This window comes from Arvicola amphibius, chromosome 4 (genome assembly GCF_903992535.2).
Source record: "Arvicola amphibius chromosome 4, mArvAmp1.2, whole genome shotgun sequence".
Classification (NCBI taxonomy): Eukaryota; Metazoa; Chordata; class Mammalia; order Rodentia; family Cricetidae; genus Arvicola; species Arvicola amphibius.
This window is the reverse complement of record NC_052050.1, coordinates 105,323,337-105,341,864: the sequence shown is the minus strand read 5'-3', so window position 1 is coordinate 105,341,864 and position 18,528 is coordinate 105,323,337. Positions and strand designations below refer to the sequence as shown.

General features: G+C 51.5%; 1 protein-coding gene across 4 annotated transcripts; it reads left to right on the top strand.

Moving 5' to 3' along the window:
• The first annotated feature begins 1,981 nt into the window (after positions 1–1,981).
• Positions 1,982–18,250, top strand: Colgalt1 (collagen beta(1-O)galactosyltransferase 1). 4 transcript variants are annotated; one of them, XM_038327656.1, is made up of 12 exons: positions 1,982–2,318; positions 3,057–3,167; positions 3,796–3,925; positions 9,190–9,324; positions 9,681–9,885; positions 13,921–14,040; positions 14,588–14,664; positions 14,747–14,853; positions 15,214–15,346; positions 16,067–16,209; positions 16,392–16,598; positions 16,744–18,250. In XM_038327656.1, the coding sequence occupies exons 1-12, from the start codon at positions 2,074–2,076 to the stop codon at positions 17,009–17,011; spliced, it is 1,881 nt and encodes a 626-aa protein (XP_038183584.1). In that variant the 5' UTR covers positions 1,982–2,073; the 3' UTR covers positions 17,012–18,250. The 4 variants fall into 4 exon arrangements, with proteins under 4 accessions (XP_038183584.1, XP_038183585.1, XP_038183586.1 ...); XM_038327657.1 differs by having other exon boundaries at positions 1,990–2,318; positions 3,808–3,925; XM_038327658.1 differs by having other exon boundaries at positions 1,995–2,318; positions 16,082–16,209.
• Positions 18,251–18,528: the final 278 nt, after the last annotated feature.

Here is an 18,528-nt window from a genome sequence, read left to right as displayed (position 1 = left end):
TCTTGCGTCTCTCTGGCTGCTACAGACGCCCACCGAGACCCAGGCTAGCAGGTAGACACTAATTCTGGAAACAGGGCGGATGAGAGAACGGGCCCTGCTGCCGCCTTTGAGAGCAACTGTTAGCTACCAGAGCCAAGTCCTTCCCAGAGGATGCGACCTACTGTTCTTTTACTTCCTTGGTATGAGATTTCATGAAATTCACAGGGTATTGAGTGGGTTTTTTATTTTTTTTAATGAAAACTTTCAAACCTTGCACTCAAACTGACACCTATATGCCCCAACATGGACCAAGTTAGCGTGCCCTGCCTCCCCCTCAGAAGGAATATTTTTTTCCATAAAACCCAAACACATACCTTATATGGGGAGTACCACACGTTTCTTTGTGATAATGGGTCTGGATACGCTGTAACCAAGGCTGGCCTCAAAATCCCAGAGATTCCCCTGCCTCAGCTTCCCAAGTGTTGGGATTTTAGGTGAAAAGATAATTTTTGTTTAGTTAAATGGAGGCTTCCCTGGACCCATCTCCGCAGCTGAAGATACCTTGGTCTGAGTGGTAGCTCAGCCTCACTGGCTGAGCTACTACTTAGAAATGATATTAGCATGATTATGAGACTATTCCTCATAAGGGTGAGGGCAAAAAACAAAACAAGAACATGGAAGGACCGGGCCTTGGTGGCACACATCTTTAATCCCAGCACTCAGAGGCAAAGGCAGGCGGATCTCTTGAGTTTGAGGCCAGCCTGGTCTACATAGTGAGATCCAGGTCAAGGCTACATTGAGAAACCCTGTCTTGAAAAACGAAACAAAACAACAAAAAGAAAAACTGTAAGGGTTTCCAGAGAACCCACTCAACAACAGGAGTCGTTGGGTTCTGGCTCCAGCTTCGTGCCCTATGAAGTCTCTGAAGTGACTCATTTGATAGACAGCCTTTGGAGGGCGGGGCAGGGTTTGGAGGCAGCTGGTTGATCCCAGGGTCTTCAAGTTCTGCAGCTCCTTGGGGAGGCTAGGGACCAGAGTAGCGGTCACCCCAAAACACAGGAGGCTAGCACATACTTTATAGTAACACTGTAAATTTATAGAAAGCGTGGGCTATACTCTGAATTCCACCCTGTTTCACGAACCAGAAGACATGGGCTGATGGGATGGCTCAGCTGGTAAAGTCCCGGTGCTAAGCCCTTTGCTTCGCCCTGTCTCCTGGACATGGTGAAAAGAATGAAAAGTTCACCTCCGACACACGCACTGACTTCCACATCCACTTCCCAACACACAAAAATAAAAAAGAAGGTAAAAAAATACATTTAGAGACCTGGAGATAATAAGGCTCATCAGTTAAGACCGCTTGTTGCTCTTCCAGAGGGTCTGAGTTCAATTCCCAGAGCCACATGGTGGCTCACACCCGCCTGTAACTCCTGTAACTCCAGTTCTAGCCGATCTGATGCATGCCCGTGGTATACAGACATATACGTGGACAAAACACTAGTACACAGAAAATGAAAGAAATAAAACAGGGTAGGAGGCACTCTTACGGAGGCCAGAGGACAACAGTGTTGGGGGTGGTCGGCTCCTTCCAGAACTCAGGGCGGCATGCGTGGCAACAAGCGCTCATACCCACTCAGCCATTTCGCTGGTCCCTTAAAATGTAATTCAGAAGCAACAAACAAACGAAAATGTCGTAACCGAGGAAACTGAGGTTGACATGATCCTAATTAGGAGCCTCTGTATAGAGGAACAGTCAATTTAAGAAGGCTCAAGAAATGGGCTACACTACCAGGGCGCGGTCACAGAGCGCCTCTGCGCCTTTAAGGTGTGAGCTGGGGGCGGGGCTACGGAGCCATCCTGCGGGCAGACATCATGAAAGGGAGCCGGGGGACTGTCGGAGGGAAAGCTGCGTTCACTTTTAAAGGCGCGGCCTTGTCACTGGAGCTCTCCGACGACTCACAGCCCGGCCAGAGCGCCCCCTCCCTTTAAGGAGAGAGTCAAGGGAGGGACCTGATAGCCCCTCCCCCCCGGCCCCTTTAAGGAGCGGCCCTGGTCCACCGTCAGAAAAGCGCCTTAAAGGCGACGCGTGGCGCGATGGCGGCGTTCCCCGGGTTGCTCGGGCTGCGGTTCCTGCCGCTGCTCCTGCTGCTGCCGCTGCCGCCGGGTGGCCCGCGGGGCACCGACGGCTACTTCCCCGAGGAGCGCTGGAGCCCAGAGTCCCCTCTGCAGGCGCCGCGCGTGCTCATCGCGCTGCTGGCGCGGAACGCGGCGCCCGCGCTGCCGGCCACGCTGGGCGCCCTGGAGCAGCTGCGCCACCCACGGGAGCGCACCGCGTTATGGTGAGCGGCCGGCCCAGGCGCCGTGCGCAGGGCCTCGGCTATGCACTGCGGAGATTCGGTTGAGCCTCGGTTTAGGAGGACTCGGTGGTCTACCTAGGGACTCGGGTTATGCACCTGGGGATTTGGGCTATGTAACCGAAGTACCGCCTTTCGTCCCGATTGCACTTTGGGACCCCGAGCTGCTGCCCGCTCCCGCCAGGTTCTGGGTTGCTGCTAGCCGTCACAGCTGCGATTCTAGGACCCCTGACTTCTCAGAATGGGCCAGGCTAGTGTTTCCAGACCCTTCCAGCTCACTGTGCAGCGCCAGCAGCTTCCAGATCTTGCGCCCCAGGCGCGGGCCATCGCTCCAGACTAACAAAGTCAATAAACTTAACGGGTTTCCACATCCAGTTAGACCCCTGTGTGACTTGAAGGGACCTGAAGGCAGTGGGAAGAAGTGGACCCTTCACACAAGGGGGCATGGCAGCTTCTGACGTCCTGACTCAATGTCCTTTTACATAGTTTTTCTTTGTGGCACTACAATGTGCTTTCCAAATTAGCAGGCCTTGTTCAGCTGTGCAGTAGTGAGCTGGGCCCATCATCCTCACTGCCGTGTTTCTGATGGGCAGTAGGCACGGAGCGGGAGGGTGCTTTATCCAGGGCTTTGCAGGTGGTGGGGACTGAGCCAGCATGGGGAGCCCCCACGCCATCCGGTTGTTTCCCCGACTGCTCTGACCCATCATCCACTTGTGCTCACAGGGTGGCTACGGATCACAACACGGACAACACTTCAGCCATACTCCGAGAGTGGCTGGTGGCTGTGAAGGGTTTGTACCACTCTGTGGAGTGGCGACCAGCGGAGGAGCCCAGGTGAGCCTCCCAACTTCACTGGAGTAGGAAGTCAGCATGTTCTGTCCCCACCCTGGGCTTTGCTGGCAGATCCTGATCCTTTAGCCAACCTTTGTCCCATTGTCCTTCACTCCATTGTCCAGCCTTGGACTCAGCCTGTCACACCTCCACTGAAGAATTCCTTCGTGCCTGGTGGCCACCTGTTGTGTTCCTGCCTCAGGGTGTTGCCGGCACATACTCCTCTAACTTCATGAGCCTCCCTCTGCCCTCGAACTTGCCATCCATCCTCCTGCCTCAGTCTCCTAAGTGCTGGAATCACAGATGCCCACCCCCTGCACGCTAGCCTGTGGGATTGCATCTGGTGACCTGCCAGGGCTCTCTTACTCCTTTTGTGCCCAGAGGCACCTTGATGGCCCTGGGGTGCCCCTGTCATGCCGAGCTTTCCTTGGGCCGCAGCTTGCCTGCTATGTCTATGCCTCTGGACCCTCGCACATGCTGGGCTGATAGCCAGGACCCTGTGCCCTGCACCCTTCTTCCTCCACGCTCCACTTGGAGGCCTTCAGGTCTCCTGTGTGCCTTATCTTCTGTGAAGTTGTCTATGACTGGGTGCTCGCTGTGTGCCCATAGTGCCGTGATCCTTAAATCACAGTTACTCCCTTAGTTCCTACCCAGATGAAGAGGGCCCCAAACACTGGTCTGACTCCCGCTACGAACATGTCATGAAGTTGCGCCAGGCGGCTCTCAAGTCGGCTCGGGATATGTGGGCTGATTACATCATGGTAAGTTTCTGGGTGAGAGACGCTGGAGATGCAGGAACCAGGAGTTACCCCATGGGGTTACACAAAAAACTTTGTCTCAAATAAATAAACAAAATAAAGAGGGGAGGGGGCTGTGGCTATAACTCAGTGGGTACTTGAGGCCCCCCAGAAAGAGCAAGTAGGCTTTGTATCCCCTTGGTTGGGCACTGCGTTGTATTTTTTAAATAGATGTTTGAAAATAACATTATTTATTGGCATGTGAGGGTATGTGAGACAGAGGTCAGCTTTCAGGAGTGGCTCTCTCCCACCGCCTGCCGGTCCTGGAGATTGACCTTTTTTGACTCACTGTGTATCCCCCAAGGGTCACGAGCTAGGGGCATGTGAGTGCGAAGTGGTAGTTGGGGCCTGACTTCCTCTTCCCCGACTTCCCCTGCCTGTGAGGAGGAAGCATCTGGGGCTGGAGGGTTCAGTGGCTGTGGAACACTGGCTGCAGCTCCCAGGATCAGCTCCCGGTAACCTCGGGGCCTGGGGGATTTGGCGCTTCCTTCTGGCCTGTGTGGGCACTGCACTCAAATGCGCCCTCTCAAGCACTTTTTTTAAAAAATTTATTTGGTTTTTTTGAGACAGGGTTTCTTTTGAGAGCAGCCCTTGGTGTTCTGGAGCTTCCTCTGTAGACCAGGTTGGGCTAAAACTCAGAGGTCCCCCTGCCTCTGCCTCCTGAGTGCTGGGATTAAAGTGTACCACTGCCCCCTGCTAGGTTAATTTATTTTTATTTTGTGTTTATGGGTGTTTTGCCTGCATGTCTGTCTGTGCAGCACACGTGTGCCTGGTGCCTATAGAGATCAGTAAAGGGTGTCATCTCCCCCAGAACTGGAGTTACAGATTGGACCTGGGTCCTATGTGAGAGCAGCCAGGGCCGTAACTGCCGAGCCAGCTCTTTGGTGCCCAGTGAAATGTGTGAGTGTATGTGTACACAACATCAGACTGTGTGTCCATGGGTCACTGTCCCCTGTCCTGAGCCGTCTGGGGCCTCTCTGTTCACTGGGTAGATTCAGACACATGACAGCCACGAGGTCTGGCGTGGATTTGGGCATGGGGCGGCCACGAAGTCTGGCTTGCAGCCCTGAGAGTGACTGCAGTTGGATTCCAGGGTCTTGTCTGTTCTGTTTGCTGTTTGGGTCTTGCTGCAAGTCGTTGCTGTGTAGCGATGGTGTGCCTAGAACTGCAGCCTCCCAGGTGCTAAGATACTGGCGTGAGCCCCCCATATTACCCTGCGCTGTTTTCCTGTGTTGTGGCTGAGGTGAACCCGAACCTGAGGCGCTCCGGCCTGTCCTTATTCGTCTACAGGGAACCTGTCTTCATAGGTTAAGCAGAGAAGGGAGGTCAGAGCTCCTGTGGCCTTGTCTGACCCCCTAGTCTCCAGCCGGCACCCTAGGAGGTACTCAGTCTGAATGTAAAGTAGGAGGCCAATGGGGAACCATAGAGTCTGTGAGCAGGGCAAGGCTGTGCTCTGATTGGCGGTTTTCTGAAGCCCCGCCCCTCTTCTGTGGCTGTAGGGTTGTTTTGGGTTTTTTTTTAAAGATTTATTTATTTATTATATATAGTGTTCTGCCTGCATGAATCCCTGCACGCCAGAAGAGGGCACCAGATTTCATTATAGATGGTTGTGAGCCACCATGTAGGTACTGGGAATTGAACTCAGGATCCCTGGAGGAGTCGGTGCTCTGAGCCATCTCTCCCGCCCCTGCTGTTTTGCTTTATTGATTATGTTTATTTATTTGTGGGTGGTCACATGTTGTCATAACCTTGTGGGGACTGGAGGGCAATTTTGGGGAGTCTGCTGTCTCCTTCCTTCTTGTGAGTCTCGGGGATGAACTCAGATAGTCAGCCTTGGCCAGAGGGCCACCGATGATGTCATCCCGGATGCCTGGGGTGCGGGAGGCCTGTGGGGAAGGAAGACAAAGACTCTAGAAAGGGGAAGGTGGACCCAGCTCCTTGGCCCATCTTACAGAAACGATGGACCTGGAGCCGATCCAGAGTGAATGAAAAATAAGAAATAAAAAGGACAAGAAAGGACATGCATGCTCCTAGGTATGGTGGAAGAGAGGGTTTATTGTAGATTTTGGGAGAGCGCAGCTAGAGGCAGGAACAGGGACTTCTGGGAGAGTCCAGAACCTGACCAAACAGAGCTGGGCAGAGGGTGGGATATGGCCGCCATACTCTGTAACTGAGGGATGCTGGGAAAACCTGACAGCCAGGTCTGCTTTGATATGTTCAGTCTGTCCCAGGCTTGAGATCTAACAGGAGGCTACTAGAAGCTCCTGGAACTTTGTGGGTCCTTTTGTAGCGCCTCCCCCCCCCCCCCAATAGACAGGGTGACCTTCCCTGCTTTTGGCTTCTGTGGTTTGAGGTTGGCTCTTTTGACGGTTCCCAGGAGGTCACTGTGACGGCTGACTGGAAGCTCTCTATGGAAAGGTACTTTTGGTACTGGGAACTTTGGAGCACAGAACTGGAGTGTGAGTTTACTTCCGGGTCTGTGGAAGTAAAGGGTCTCCAGGATGGATTTCAGGTTTAGCCAAACAGCAGGGAACCAGCTTCTGGCTTTTTTATTGTTACACAGTTTACACCTCTTAGCGAGTCGATTTCTATGAACCGAAACCTCTCATCTGAGCCAGGCGGTAGTGGCACGACTTTAATCCCAGCACTCAGCTGGAGAGCTGGCTCAGCGGTTAAGAGCACTGGCTATTCTTCCAAAGGACCTGGGTTCAATTCCCACTACCCACATGGCAGTTCACAACTGTCTGTAACTCCAAGATATAACACCCTCACACAGATATACATGCAGGCCAAACACCAATACACATAAAAATAAATAAATAAAACTTAAAAAAAAAAATCCCAGCACTCGGGAGGCAGAGGCAGGTGGATCTTTGAATTTGAGGTCAGCCTGGTCTAGTGAGCTGGTTCCAGGACAGGGTCCAAAGCTATAGAGAAACCCTGACTAGGGGAAGGGGGGACCCTTCCCCCCAAGCAGTTCTGAGTCAGGAGACCTCTTGCTTTCCCACATCCTCTCATAACTATGCTTTCAAAGGCTCTGAATTCTTCTGGAGGAAATCCGAGAAGAGTCCAGCAAAAGGTAGCCACCACCAGAGGTGGTGCAAAGCCCAGCGCCAGCACTGCGGAATCTCGGCACACTGGGTGCTTTCATTTTCCTTTTATTTATTTAATTTTATTTTATGTTCATTGGTGTGAGAGCTGGATCCCTTGGAACTGGAGTTGCAGACAGATGTGAGCACCATGTGGGTGCTGGGAACTGAACTCGGGTCCTCTGGAAGAGCAGCCAGTGCTCTTATCCACTGAGCCATCTCTCCAGCCCTAATTTTTTTTATGTAACTTTTTATTATTAATCTCCATTCTGCCACCTGGCTCGCTGCCTCTCAGTACCCCGCATCTTCTGGCTGGTGAATCTTTTGCCTCAGAGTCTGTCCTAGAGTTCCTGTCTGCCTGGAAGTCCTGCCTGTCCTCCCTGCCCAGCCATTGGTCATTCAGCTCTTTACTAAACCAATGAAAAGGTGCCTGAGGTAGGTGAGGCCAGACAGATGTATCTTCACACAGTGTACAAAAAGATCAGCCTCATATCAATGAGAATTTGTGTGTCTGTTGTTTGGTGATCAAGCAATATTCCAAATCATGGCCTCCACGCAGATGCCTCTGCTGGGGCATTGTGTGTATCTGATTTTTTTGGCTCCTGTGGTGGGTGCCATGTTTGAACCCATGCCTTCCAATCTTTGGGGTTCATCTCCCAGGATGGAAAGTTAGATTTGTCTTTCTTTAACTTTTGGGTGTGCCACCAAGCTGCCCTGGCTCACACAAGATTCCAGTATTTGCTGGGGTTTAGGTGGGACTAGCACTTGGCCCCATAGCTCCCCAGGGGCTGCTGTCTCCCCGGCTGGGGACGCACCATGGAGCCTGGTGCTGAGTGGTCCTGAGGTGCAGGTAGCAGTTTCATGGGGGCAACAGAAGGTGGATCTGTGGCTGAACCCTAGAAAAAGGCCAGGTCAGTCCCCGATGCAGGCTGAGTCTTAAATGGGGGGGGGGCTGGAGTTGGGATATTTGTAATGAAGTGTGGGGCTGCCTCTGGCATTGCAGTGCGCTGTGGGGGAGCCACACCCCCAGCCCTAATGGCCAGGGTTCTATTTTTAAATAATAAAAGAAGTAATTATTTGTGTTATTCCCTGAGTCAGTTTCAGCAAAGCTGGAACCCACTGGTACAACTCCTGTCTCATGTCCACGGTTCTGGGATCTCTGCACAGAAGACACCACATCCTCCCGGAGCTGGTATGCAGCCCGGGCACTGTGTGTGTGCAGCCCAGGCCCTGTGTGTGTGCAGCCCAGGCTGCATGTGTGTGTGTGTGTGTGTGTGTGTGCAGCCCAGGCCCTGTGTGTGTGTATGTGTGCAGCAGCCCAAACACTGTGTGTGTGCAGACCAGGCCGTGTGTGTGTGTGCAGCCCAGACACTGTGTGTGCGCGCGTGTGTGTGTGTGTGTGCAGCCCAGGCCCTGTGTGTGTGTGTGTGTGTGTGTGTGTGTGTGTGTGCAGCCCGGGCACTGTGTGTGTGTAGCCCAGGCTGTGTGTGTGTGTGTGTGTGTGTGTGTGTGCAGCCCGGGCACTGTGTGTGTGCAGCCCAGGCCCTGTGTGTGTGTGTGTGTGTGTGTGTGTGTGCAGCCCGGGCACTGTGTGTGTGCAGCCTGGGCACTGTGTATGTGTGTATATGTGTGTGTGTGTGTGTGTGTGTGTGTGTGCAGCCCGGGCACTGTGTGTGTGTGTGTATGTGCAGCCCGGGCACTGTGTGTGTGTGTGTGTGTGTGTGTAGCCCAGACACTGTGTATGCAGCCCCGGCACTGTGTGTGTGCAACCCAGACACTGTGTGTGTGTGTGTGTGTGTGCAGCCCGGACACTGTGTGTGTGTAACAATTGTGGCCACACAAGCCATGCCCAGTCTCACAACTCAGTTCTTTCTATTATTTTTCTTTATTTGTATAAATGAATGTTTTGCCTGCATGTGTGTCTGTGTACCACATACCTTCTTGGTGCTCTGAAGGCCAAAATAGGGCATCAGATCCCCTGGAACTAGAGTTACAGACAGTTGTGAGTCACCATGCAGGTGCTGGGAACCAAACCCGGTTTTCCGGAGGAGCAGCCAGTGCACTTTATCACTGAGCTCCCCGGGATGTCCACACCTCCACTGAGTCCGGTCGTGCTAACAGCTGGGGAACCTTTTGCAGTTTGTGGACAGTGACAACTTGATCACCAACCCTGACACCCTGAGTCTCCTCATTGCTGAGAACAAGACAGTGGTGGCCCCGATGCTGGATTCCCGTGCAGCCTACTCCAACTTCTGGTGTGGGATGACGTCACAGGTAGGTGGGGGCGGGGCAGACAGGCTGAGCCTTTGCGGGATACCACCAGGGTAACCCCAGACAGAGGCAGAAACAGGAGCCCAAATTCACTTGGTGACAGCTAGGAAGTGGCAGTTCCAGGAGTGGCCTGCAGGCATGGCTTGAACCTGGTGTTCCAACAGCCTTGGGCAACTGGGGAGCGATTCTAATGGACCCAGCCATATCCACTTCAGGACGCTTGGGAGGCCTGCTGTGGCTGAGTGCAGGTCTGAGAGTGTGCACTCAGCTGTGGGCTCAGTGCCTCCTGACCACCCTGCCCTGCAGGGCTACTGCAAGCCGCACCCCTGCCTACATCCACCACCCTCCACCCCCTGCAGGGCTACTACAAGCGCACCCCTGCCTACATCCCCATCCGGAAGCGAGACCGCAGAGGCTGCTTCGCTGTTCCCATGGTGCACTCTACCTTTCTCATCGACCTGCGGAAGGCGGCGTCCAGGAGCCTTGCCTTCTATCCGCCGCACCCTGACTACACCTGGTCTTTTGACGACATCATTGTCTTCGCCTTCTCCTGCAAACAGGCAGGTGAGTGAGGCCTGAAGCCCAGTGGTTGTGTGGGTTCTATACTGAGCAAGTCCAAAGAATAAACCCTACCTTCACAGTCCTCAGGCTGAGACTGAGCTGAGACCTGTCTCCTCCCACTTTATATTCCTCTCTAGTGCTAGGGTTAAAGGCGTGCACCACCACCTGCCTGTGTGGCTGGCTAGTCTGGCTGCTTTGCACTGACCTTCAGGCAAGCCTTAGTTATTAAAACACAATTAACATATCACTATCTAAAATAAAAAAGAAGGCTATAACTAACATAAGAAAAACTATATACAATAAGTACAATAACTATATACAATATATACAGGCAATAAATACATTGACAATGTGTAGTCCATTTATATTTGATAAATTCAGAGAAAATAGTCTATATCTATCCTATCTTGGTGAGTCCAAAGTCTTGTGCCTAATTTATTTTCTATCATAACTTGGTTTCTGCATCTGGTAAACTATAACTATAACTAATCTTTAACCCCTCGGAGACCCAAGAAGGAAATATTAACTGAGTAAGCAGGAAGTGTGAGCAAGCGACTTCCAAAAAATGTGAGAAATGACAGAAGCAGCTGACTGCCTGGACAGCCACTGTAATGTTGGGGCATCCATCTTAGGCCCACAGGCCTAGCATATCTGACAGACTTTTCTGTGAAACAGAATATTCTGAAGGGCTGTCCCTCCTTGTCTTGACAATGTTTTTTTTTTTTTTTAAAAAAAGATTTATTTATTTTTAACATATACAATGTTCTGCTTGCATGTATACTTGCAGGCCAGTAGAGGGCACCAGATCTCATTACAGATGGTTGTGAGCCACCATGTGGTTGCTGGGAATTGAACTCAGGACCTCTGGAAGAGCAGTCAGTGCTCTTAACCTCTGAGCCATCTCTCCAGCCCGACAATGTTTCTTTTGTGTCCTGCTTGTCCAGTTAGGACGTATACTGTCAGCAGTTGAGGGAAGGGCATTTTCTTGCCTAGTGGCTCCCTTTTGCCACAAAGTAAGCTCCATGTGGAGTTTCTTCAGTGCCCATTTATCTTTTCTGAGTTAGACTGATTGGTGCTGCCAGGAGCAGACATGTCTCATTGTCATTAAAAAAAGAATTATGTTATTGAAACATCTTAAATGCTATATTCTGTAGATCTATGAAGTGTTTGAAGATGATCTGTTTATTTAAAATCTTTGTTTGACTTTGAAAACATACCTAATGTGACTACAAGTTCTATTATAATAGGTAATTAACTACTAACCTACATTTCCTTATTATCCTAAACAGTTGGTAATGATAATTTTCAAGGACTAGAAATTTGCATTATTGTTAAATGAGTTGTATAGGTACAGTAACCTGAAACAAGAGTAGAAATGTATGCACAATATATTCTAACAAAATTAATCTCAAATTTGTATCAATATACAAAATTTGTACACAATATATAAAAGTCCAATCTAATGTAAAACATTTAAAACTAGTAGTTGCTTTTAAAAAGTAGATTTAATAATCTACCTTTTTATCTTTTTTATTGATATTTATTGAGCTCTACATTTTTCTCTGCTCCCCTCCCTGCCTCTCCCCTCCCTTCAATCCTCCCCCAAGGTCCCCATGCTCCCAATTTACTCAGGAGATCTTGTCTTTTTCTACTTTCTACTTCCCATGTAGATTAGATCTATGTAAGTCTCTTAGTGTCCGCATTGTTATCTAAGTTCTCTGGGATTGTGGTTTGTAGGCTGGCTTTCTTTGCTTTATGTTTAAAAACCACCTATGAGTGAGTACATGTGATAATTGTCTGTGTCTAGATTACCTCACTCAAAATGATGTTTTCTAGCTCCATCCATTTGCCTGCAAAATTCAAGCTGTCGTTATTTTTTTCTGCTGTGTAGTACTCCATTGTGTAAATGTGCCACATTTTCCTTATCCATTCTTCAATTGAGGGCATTTAGGTTGTTCCCAGGTTCTGTCCAAGCATTCAAAACTTCTGCATGTCGTAGAGACAGGATGTGACCATCATATAGAGACTGCCTTTCTATCTACAGCAACATAATTTCCTTCTCCAGGCATTTGATCTTGGGAGATTTCCCAACCTCTAGCTTTACTCTGTTGTTCAAATCTTAGCTATTCTTTGAACCAGGTACTCCATTGTAATTGTGGACCAGGCTTTAAAATACCTTTAACCAAATCTATCCAGTTATTAGGGATAATTCTATTACAGAGTCTCTACCATTTGGCAATTCCTGTAAGGTCACTGGATGTATTAAGGTTGTTTGTCTGAAACCCTTAGCTGTCCCTCTCTAATCTTACAATGCAGTGCTGAAATAGGCTCTCCATTAAGTTCTTCTGTCTGGGTATGAATCTCTCTGTCATCTGTCTTATTAGGTTTTTTTAAGGTCTGCATCTTAGCACTGAGATTAAATAACTTTTTTAATGATAAAACAAAGATGATAAAGCTGATAATGTTTACAATTGACATTAATAAATCCCATCTACATTAGATATCCTCTCATTTAATCCTTCCATTTTCAAGATGTCTAGCATATTATCATACAGAGACATAAATCCCTCCAGTGTAATCATGTTTCCCATTTGCATTTTTAATATGGGAAAGGACTCTCTTTTAACAATTTCCTCCCTTTCAGACTTCCCAGTTGTCTCACCAAATCTAGCGACGTTGATGAAGATGTGAGGTTCATTGCTGTTGCGGAGAACAGTAAAAGTCTGACTGCATCTCAGGGCAGCAGCCTGACAAGGGGGTTCAGGGAGAGCCCGCCGGGAGAGAAATAAGAAAAACCTAGCCAGTAGGGCAGTGACTCTGGCCGCGTGTGGCTCCGGCCTCTGCCGGCAGCCGTAAGCATAGGCAAACAGCTTTTTTGTGAATTCATCCCCCAAACATTGGACGCTCCAACTGTAGCACAAATAATAAAAGGCCAGAGAAAGATACTGGGGTTCAAGATCAAGCAGATCAGAGAAGCTAAACAGCTAGCCACTGGCTCTTACCTCTATCTCAAACTGAAAATGGGCTATCCTGCCTCCACGAATCCTCAGACTGAGACTGAGCTGAGAGCTGTCTCCTCCTGTCTTATATTCCTCTCTAGGTACTGGGATTAAAGCCATGCACCACCACTGCCCGGCTTCTATGGCTAATTAGTGTGGCTGCTGGGATTAAAGGTGTGCACCACCACTGTCTGATTGGCTAGTCTGGCTGCTTTGCATTGATCTTCAAGCAAGCTTTATTTATTAAAACACAAATATTATACTACTATGTCACACACAGTGAGATCCCATACCAAACATCAGAAAAATAGACATGTACAGTTACTATTTTCTTTTTCTTTTTTTAAAAAAAACATTTATTCATTATGTATACAATATTCTGTCTGCATGTATGCCTATAGTCCAGAAGAGCGCACCAGACCTCATTACAGATGGTTGTGAGCCACCATGTGGTTGCTGGAAATTGAACTCAGGACCTTTGGAAAAGCAGGCAATGCTCTTAACTGCTGAGCCATCTCTCCAGCCCCGTAGTTACTATTTTCATCTCCCAATTGTGAGCACGCTTGTAGTGGATTTGTGGAGACCAGAGATCTCTGCAGTCTGCACTGCCGTTACTTGTGTGTGATCACCACGGCACACTTGGAAGTCGGAGGACCTGCAGGTATCGGTTCTCTCTGTCCACTGTGGGTCTGGGGATGGAACTCAGATCTTCAGGCACCGTGGTGCACACCTTTAATCCCAGTGCTCAGGAGGCAGAGGCAGGCGGATCTCTGTGTGTTCCAGGCCAGCCTTTCTCGTGAGCCCTGTGGCGCTGACTGATGAGGGCTTCATGTCACTTTTGAACACTCACAAACCAAAATCAGTTTTTACGTTTTCGAAGAATGACCGAAATCTGAAACGAAGCATAGTGACCTTTTGCTTGTGTCGAGGCCTCACAGCGTAGCCCAGGCTGGTCTGCAGCTCCCCATCCCTGTCTTCGTCCTGAGCACTGGGGTGATGGACAGGTACCACCCTGACTTCTTTCTTGTCCCCACACTAGAGGTGCAGATGTACGTGTGCAATAAGGAGGTGTACGGCTTCCTGCCCGTGCCTCTGCGTGCGCACAGCAGCCTGCAGGACGAGGCAGAGAGCTTCATGCATGTGCAGCTGGAGGTCATGGGTGAGTGGGTGCTGCTGGGTGGCAGTCCTGGCATGGTGTGTGTGTGGCCCTGGAGGCTGAGTCCCAGGCCAAGGGACAGCAAGTTGCAGGCCAGACTGATCCTGTTTGCACTGGAGTCAGAAGGGACGCTGTACCATGTAGCATTTGGGGGACACATTTGGAGTGACAGCAGCCAGCATGAGCCTCACTGCGATTCTGAGAAGCTGAGGAGAGCAGGGCTGCTACTGGGATAATTCTGCAGTAGCTGTTGAGCGCCTTTTGTATACTAAGCTCTGCACTGTGCACTGTGAGTGGACAGACCCCACACTCCTCCCAGGATGTTAGAGATGGAGTTAGAGCAGGGACAGCGTCAAATCCAAGGCCTGACCAGCCAGAGGCCCGGAGGCTGCCCCTGGGGTCATAGTTGAGGTCTAAGTTGATTTGGGCATCTTAGGAATGTGGCATGGGTGAAGGTCCTGGGCCCCTTGGGATCTGGTGCCAACAACTGATGGGAGTTTGGAGGGCATGGGGCCCTAGGACCCCAGCGACCCTGTTTTCTTCCTGTTAGTGAAGCACCCGCCAGTGCAGCTCTCCCGGTTCATCTCAGCACCCAGCAAGACTGCAGACAAGATGGGCTTCGACGAGGTGGGCTGGGCACCCTGCTCCCCCCCACCCCCGGGTTGGGAGGCAGCTGACTGACCTGGGGTCACTGAGGCTGTGACCACAGGTCTTCATGATCAACCTGAAGCGGAGGCGGGACCGGCGAGAACGCATGATGCGGGCCCTGCATGAGCAAGAGATCGACTGCAAGTTGGTGGAGGCCGTGGATGGCAAGTATGTCCTGCACGCGCTCAACCGTGTGTGCGTGTGTTTGTGTGTGTGTGTGTGTGTGCGTGTGTGCATGTGTATGCATGTGTGCATGCGTGTGTGTGTTCGCGTGCATGTGTGATGTGTGTGCGTGCGTGTGTGTGTATGCATACGTTCAAGTTTGTACATATAAGGGGGATGTAGTCAACTCTGGCAGATCCTCGGTGCAGCCAAGAAGGCAGGAAGGTGTCTCATCCGCAGACAGGCTGCCATGCTCTTGAACAAAGCCGAGTGGGGTCTGGGCTTGGACCCAGAGGTTGATCAGTAGACAGCTTTTTCTTTCTTCCTCACCCTGTTCTCCATCCTCCTCCCCCTGAACCCCTCCAGAGCCATGAACACCAGCCAGGTGGAGGCCCTGGGTATCCAGATGCTGCCTGGCTACCGGGACCCCTACCATGGGCGACCCCTCACCAAGGGAGAGCTGGGCTGCTTCCTCAGCCACTACAACATCTGGAGGGAGGTAGGTGTGGGTAAGGGGCTGGCCACGGTCCTTGGTCTCCTCACAGCTTAGTCAGCCTCAGAGGCCCAGGGAGGACTGTGGTCCTCATGCCTCCAGCAGCCAGCAGCAGGCCCTGTGGCTGAATTTTGGTGTCTGTCCCATAAACTGTCTTTACGTTGGCCATGGTTCTTCTGAGTGGGGCAGCTACTGCCCTTTCATTACAGAGAATGAGGCCTGGGGCTGTGATCCCCAAGTGAGACCTTGCGCCCCAACCTGACTCTGCTCTGTGTCTTTACATGTGATGACCTTTGGCCATAGTGTCGCTGGGCTACGCATTAGGGAACAGCAGGTGATGCTGAAACCACACAAGAACCAAATTTTTAACCTGCAAATTGGAGGCTGGATAGGTGGGGCGTTGACTCCAGATGATGAGGAACAAGAAAAAGGACACCTGGATGCCCAAAGTAATGGGTTCTTACATGGGCTGTCCTTCCTTCCTGAAGTTCCTCACAACAGTCTCTTAGCTCCACTGGATGATGGTGAAGCCTTCTAGACCAGGGGCACCCTAGACCAAGGAGGAAGGGTGAGAGGAGCCTGCCTGTTGTTGCCGGGAGGAAGGCTTCTTGGTATCCCAAGCAAAACACAGGCAAAGGTCCTAGGGCAGAAGAGCCCAGGCAAGGGGGAGAAGAGAGCCATGGTGGGTACACAGCTGGATGTGGACGGGTCTTTGTGACTTGGCAGAGCCCCTTCCTTCAGGTGGTCGACCGGGGACTGCAGAAATCCCTCGTGTTTGAGGATGATCTGCGTTTTGAGATCTTCTTCAAGAGACGCCTGATGAACCTCATGCGGGATGTGGAGCGCGAGGGCTTGGACTGGGACCTCATGTGAGTGGGGTTGGTGGGAGGGGCCAAGATGGGCGTCGGCCTGGGTCTTAGGGATAGAGCAGATCTGGAGCCTGGAGGACCTGCTGGGTTGACTTGGGCCCAGCCCTGTCCCTGATGTCGGGTGGTATTCTCTGGCAGGTGGGGGTGGAGGCGAGTGACGGGTCTCTGGTTCTTCACCCCAGATACGTGGGCCGGAAGCGCATGCAGGTGGAGCAGCCAGAAAAGGCCGTGGCCCGCGTGAGGAACCTGGTGGAGGCTGACTACTCCTACTGGACGCTCGCCTACGTGATCTCCCTGCAGGGCGCGCGCAAACTGCTTGGAGCCAAGCCGCTGGCCAAAATGCTGCCGGTTGACGAGTTCCTGCCCGTCATGTTTGACAAGCACCCGGTGTAAGGGGCTGTGAAGAGCTGCTTGGGGGTGGGGTGGCAGACTGCAATCTGAGTCCTGGGAGATCAGAGCCGGGGGTGGCGGGACAAGTCCTAGTGCACTCGAAGGAGGGTCTCCATATCCCCATGTGCCTCCTGTCTCTCCTAGATCAGAATATAAGACTCACTTCTCTCCCCGTGACCTGCGCGCCTTCTCTGTGGAGCCACTCCTCGTCTACCCTACACACTACACGGGGGACGACGGCTACGTGAGCGACACAGAGACCTCAGTTGTGTGGAATAACGAGCAGGTTAAGACCGACTGGGACCGAGCCAAGTCCCAGAAGATGCGAGAGCAGCAGGCGCTGAGCCGCGAGGCCAAGAACTCTGATGTGCTGCAATCCCCGCTGGACAGCGCTGCTCGTGACGAACTCTGAGGCAGCTGGCAAAAAGCCAGAGTGAAGCCGGGCGGCGGTGGTGCACGCCTTTAATCCCAGCACTCGGGAGGCAGAGGCAGGCGGATCTCTGTGAGTTCGAGACCAGCCTGGTCTACAAGAGCTAGTTCCAGGACAGGCTCTAAAGCTACAGAGAAACCCTGTCTCGAAAAACAAAAAAAAAAAAAAAAAAAAGCCAGAGTGACTGCCCGGACCTAGCCTTCCTGCACTTGCCTGGGGTCACAGGGCCACCCAGGCAGACCGTAGAGGACTCTGTAGCAGACGGCTTCAGTCTCCTGCTCAGCAGTCACTCACACACTGACAGTATTAATGGAATGCTCACTGCATGCCAGGAATGGGGCTGGGCACTGGGAGGTTGTCTGTCGCTCCGTAGTGTCCACCGTGAAGGAAGGTTTGTTAGAGCAGTGAACAGGCATAGCGCTTCCTGCATCAGGGATTGATTTGAACATCGGGTAGTTATTGATCAGACCGAGTCAGATATTAGGGATACATATTTTAAAATCTTTATTGAGGACATACTGTGTGTTGGGCACCATTCTTAGCCCTAGGAATACTGAAATAAGAGAAGTCGATGTGCCAGGCACCTGTTGACAGGTCTTGGGCAACACCGAGTTGAATACCTGCTGTGTGTCGCCCATTGGGTGCTGGGGATGGTGGTCCCATTGGTGCTCACCCCTTCCGTGGGCTGACGTGCTAAGTGCAAGTACAGAGCAGACAGAAATGTCTTTGTGTAACAGGCCTTTATTGAGCTCCTACGGCTACGGTGTCCCAGGCCTTTATTGAGCGCCTACGGCGTGCCAGGCCTTGAGGACTCCCAGCCTGTCTGTGAGAGGACAGCATATTCCCCTTGTCCAGAGAGACGCTGCTCTCCTTACACTTGACTGCTGGGTTTCAGGGTACTGGTGGCCTTGCCAGCCCCCCTGGAGGCTGGTCTGGGGCTCCCTTGCTCACCCTGGCTTCCATAGCTTCTCCCTGCCCTTGTGTCTCAGGTGTCCCCTGCTTGCTCTTGTGTGTTTGGGGCCTTGAAGTGACCCAGCTGCATCGGGGTGTTCCTTTTTGCCTTGGCATTATGTTTCCTTGCAGGGCCAGGGGTCACTGTGCCTTCAAAGCCAGATCGGATGTCAGCAGGCAGAAGGTCTCGCTCTAGGGGATGACTGCCCGCTCAGATCTTGGTAACTTGCTCACGGTTGTATTAAATACTCCTGGTTGGTTTTGGCTGAAGCTTGTGGTCGTGCTGCCCCGAGTCCCTGTCAAGATTTTTTTGGGGGGGGGGGGGGACAGGGTTCTTCAAGGTACATGTTGTGCAGACTCCCAAGCACTTAAGGGAATGTGGGTCAAGACATACTGGGGATCCATGTCCCCCACCCCATAAAGCATCCTGGGAGTGGCTGGTAGATTCTCCAAGATGCTGTGGGGGGCCATCAGTCTGTTCCCAAGGAAACAGATGCCATGTTCATGGAAGGAGCCCACCAGGAGGCGACTGAGCAGATGCTGTGGAC

What these genes read in the sequence shown, in the direction of transcription:
- Colgalt1 (XM_038327656.1), top strand. Translation starts at nt 2,074, where the DNA reads ATGGCGGCGTTCCCCGGGTTGCTCGGGCTGCGGTTCCTGCCGCTGCTC. An exon ending in CGGGAGCGCACCGCGTTATG is followed by an intron (nt 2,319 to 3,056) that starts GTGAGCGGCCGG and finishes TTGTGCTCACAG; the next exon opens with GGTGGCTACGGATCACAACA. An exon ending in CGACCAGCGGAGGAGCCCAG is followed by an intron (nt 3,168 to 3,795) that starts GTGAGCCTCCCA and finishes CTTAAATCACAG; the next exon opens with TTACTCCCTTAGTTCCTACC.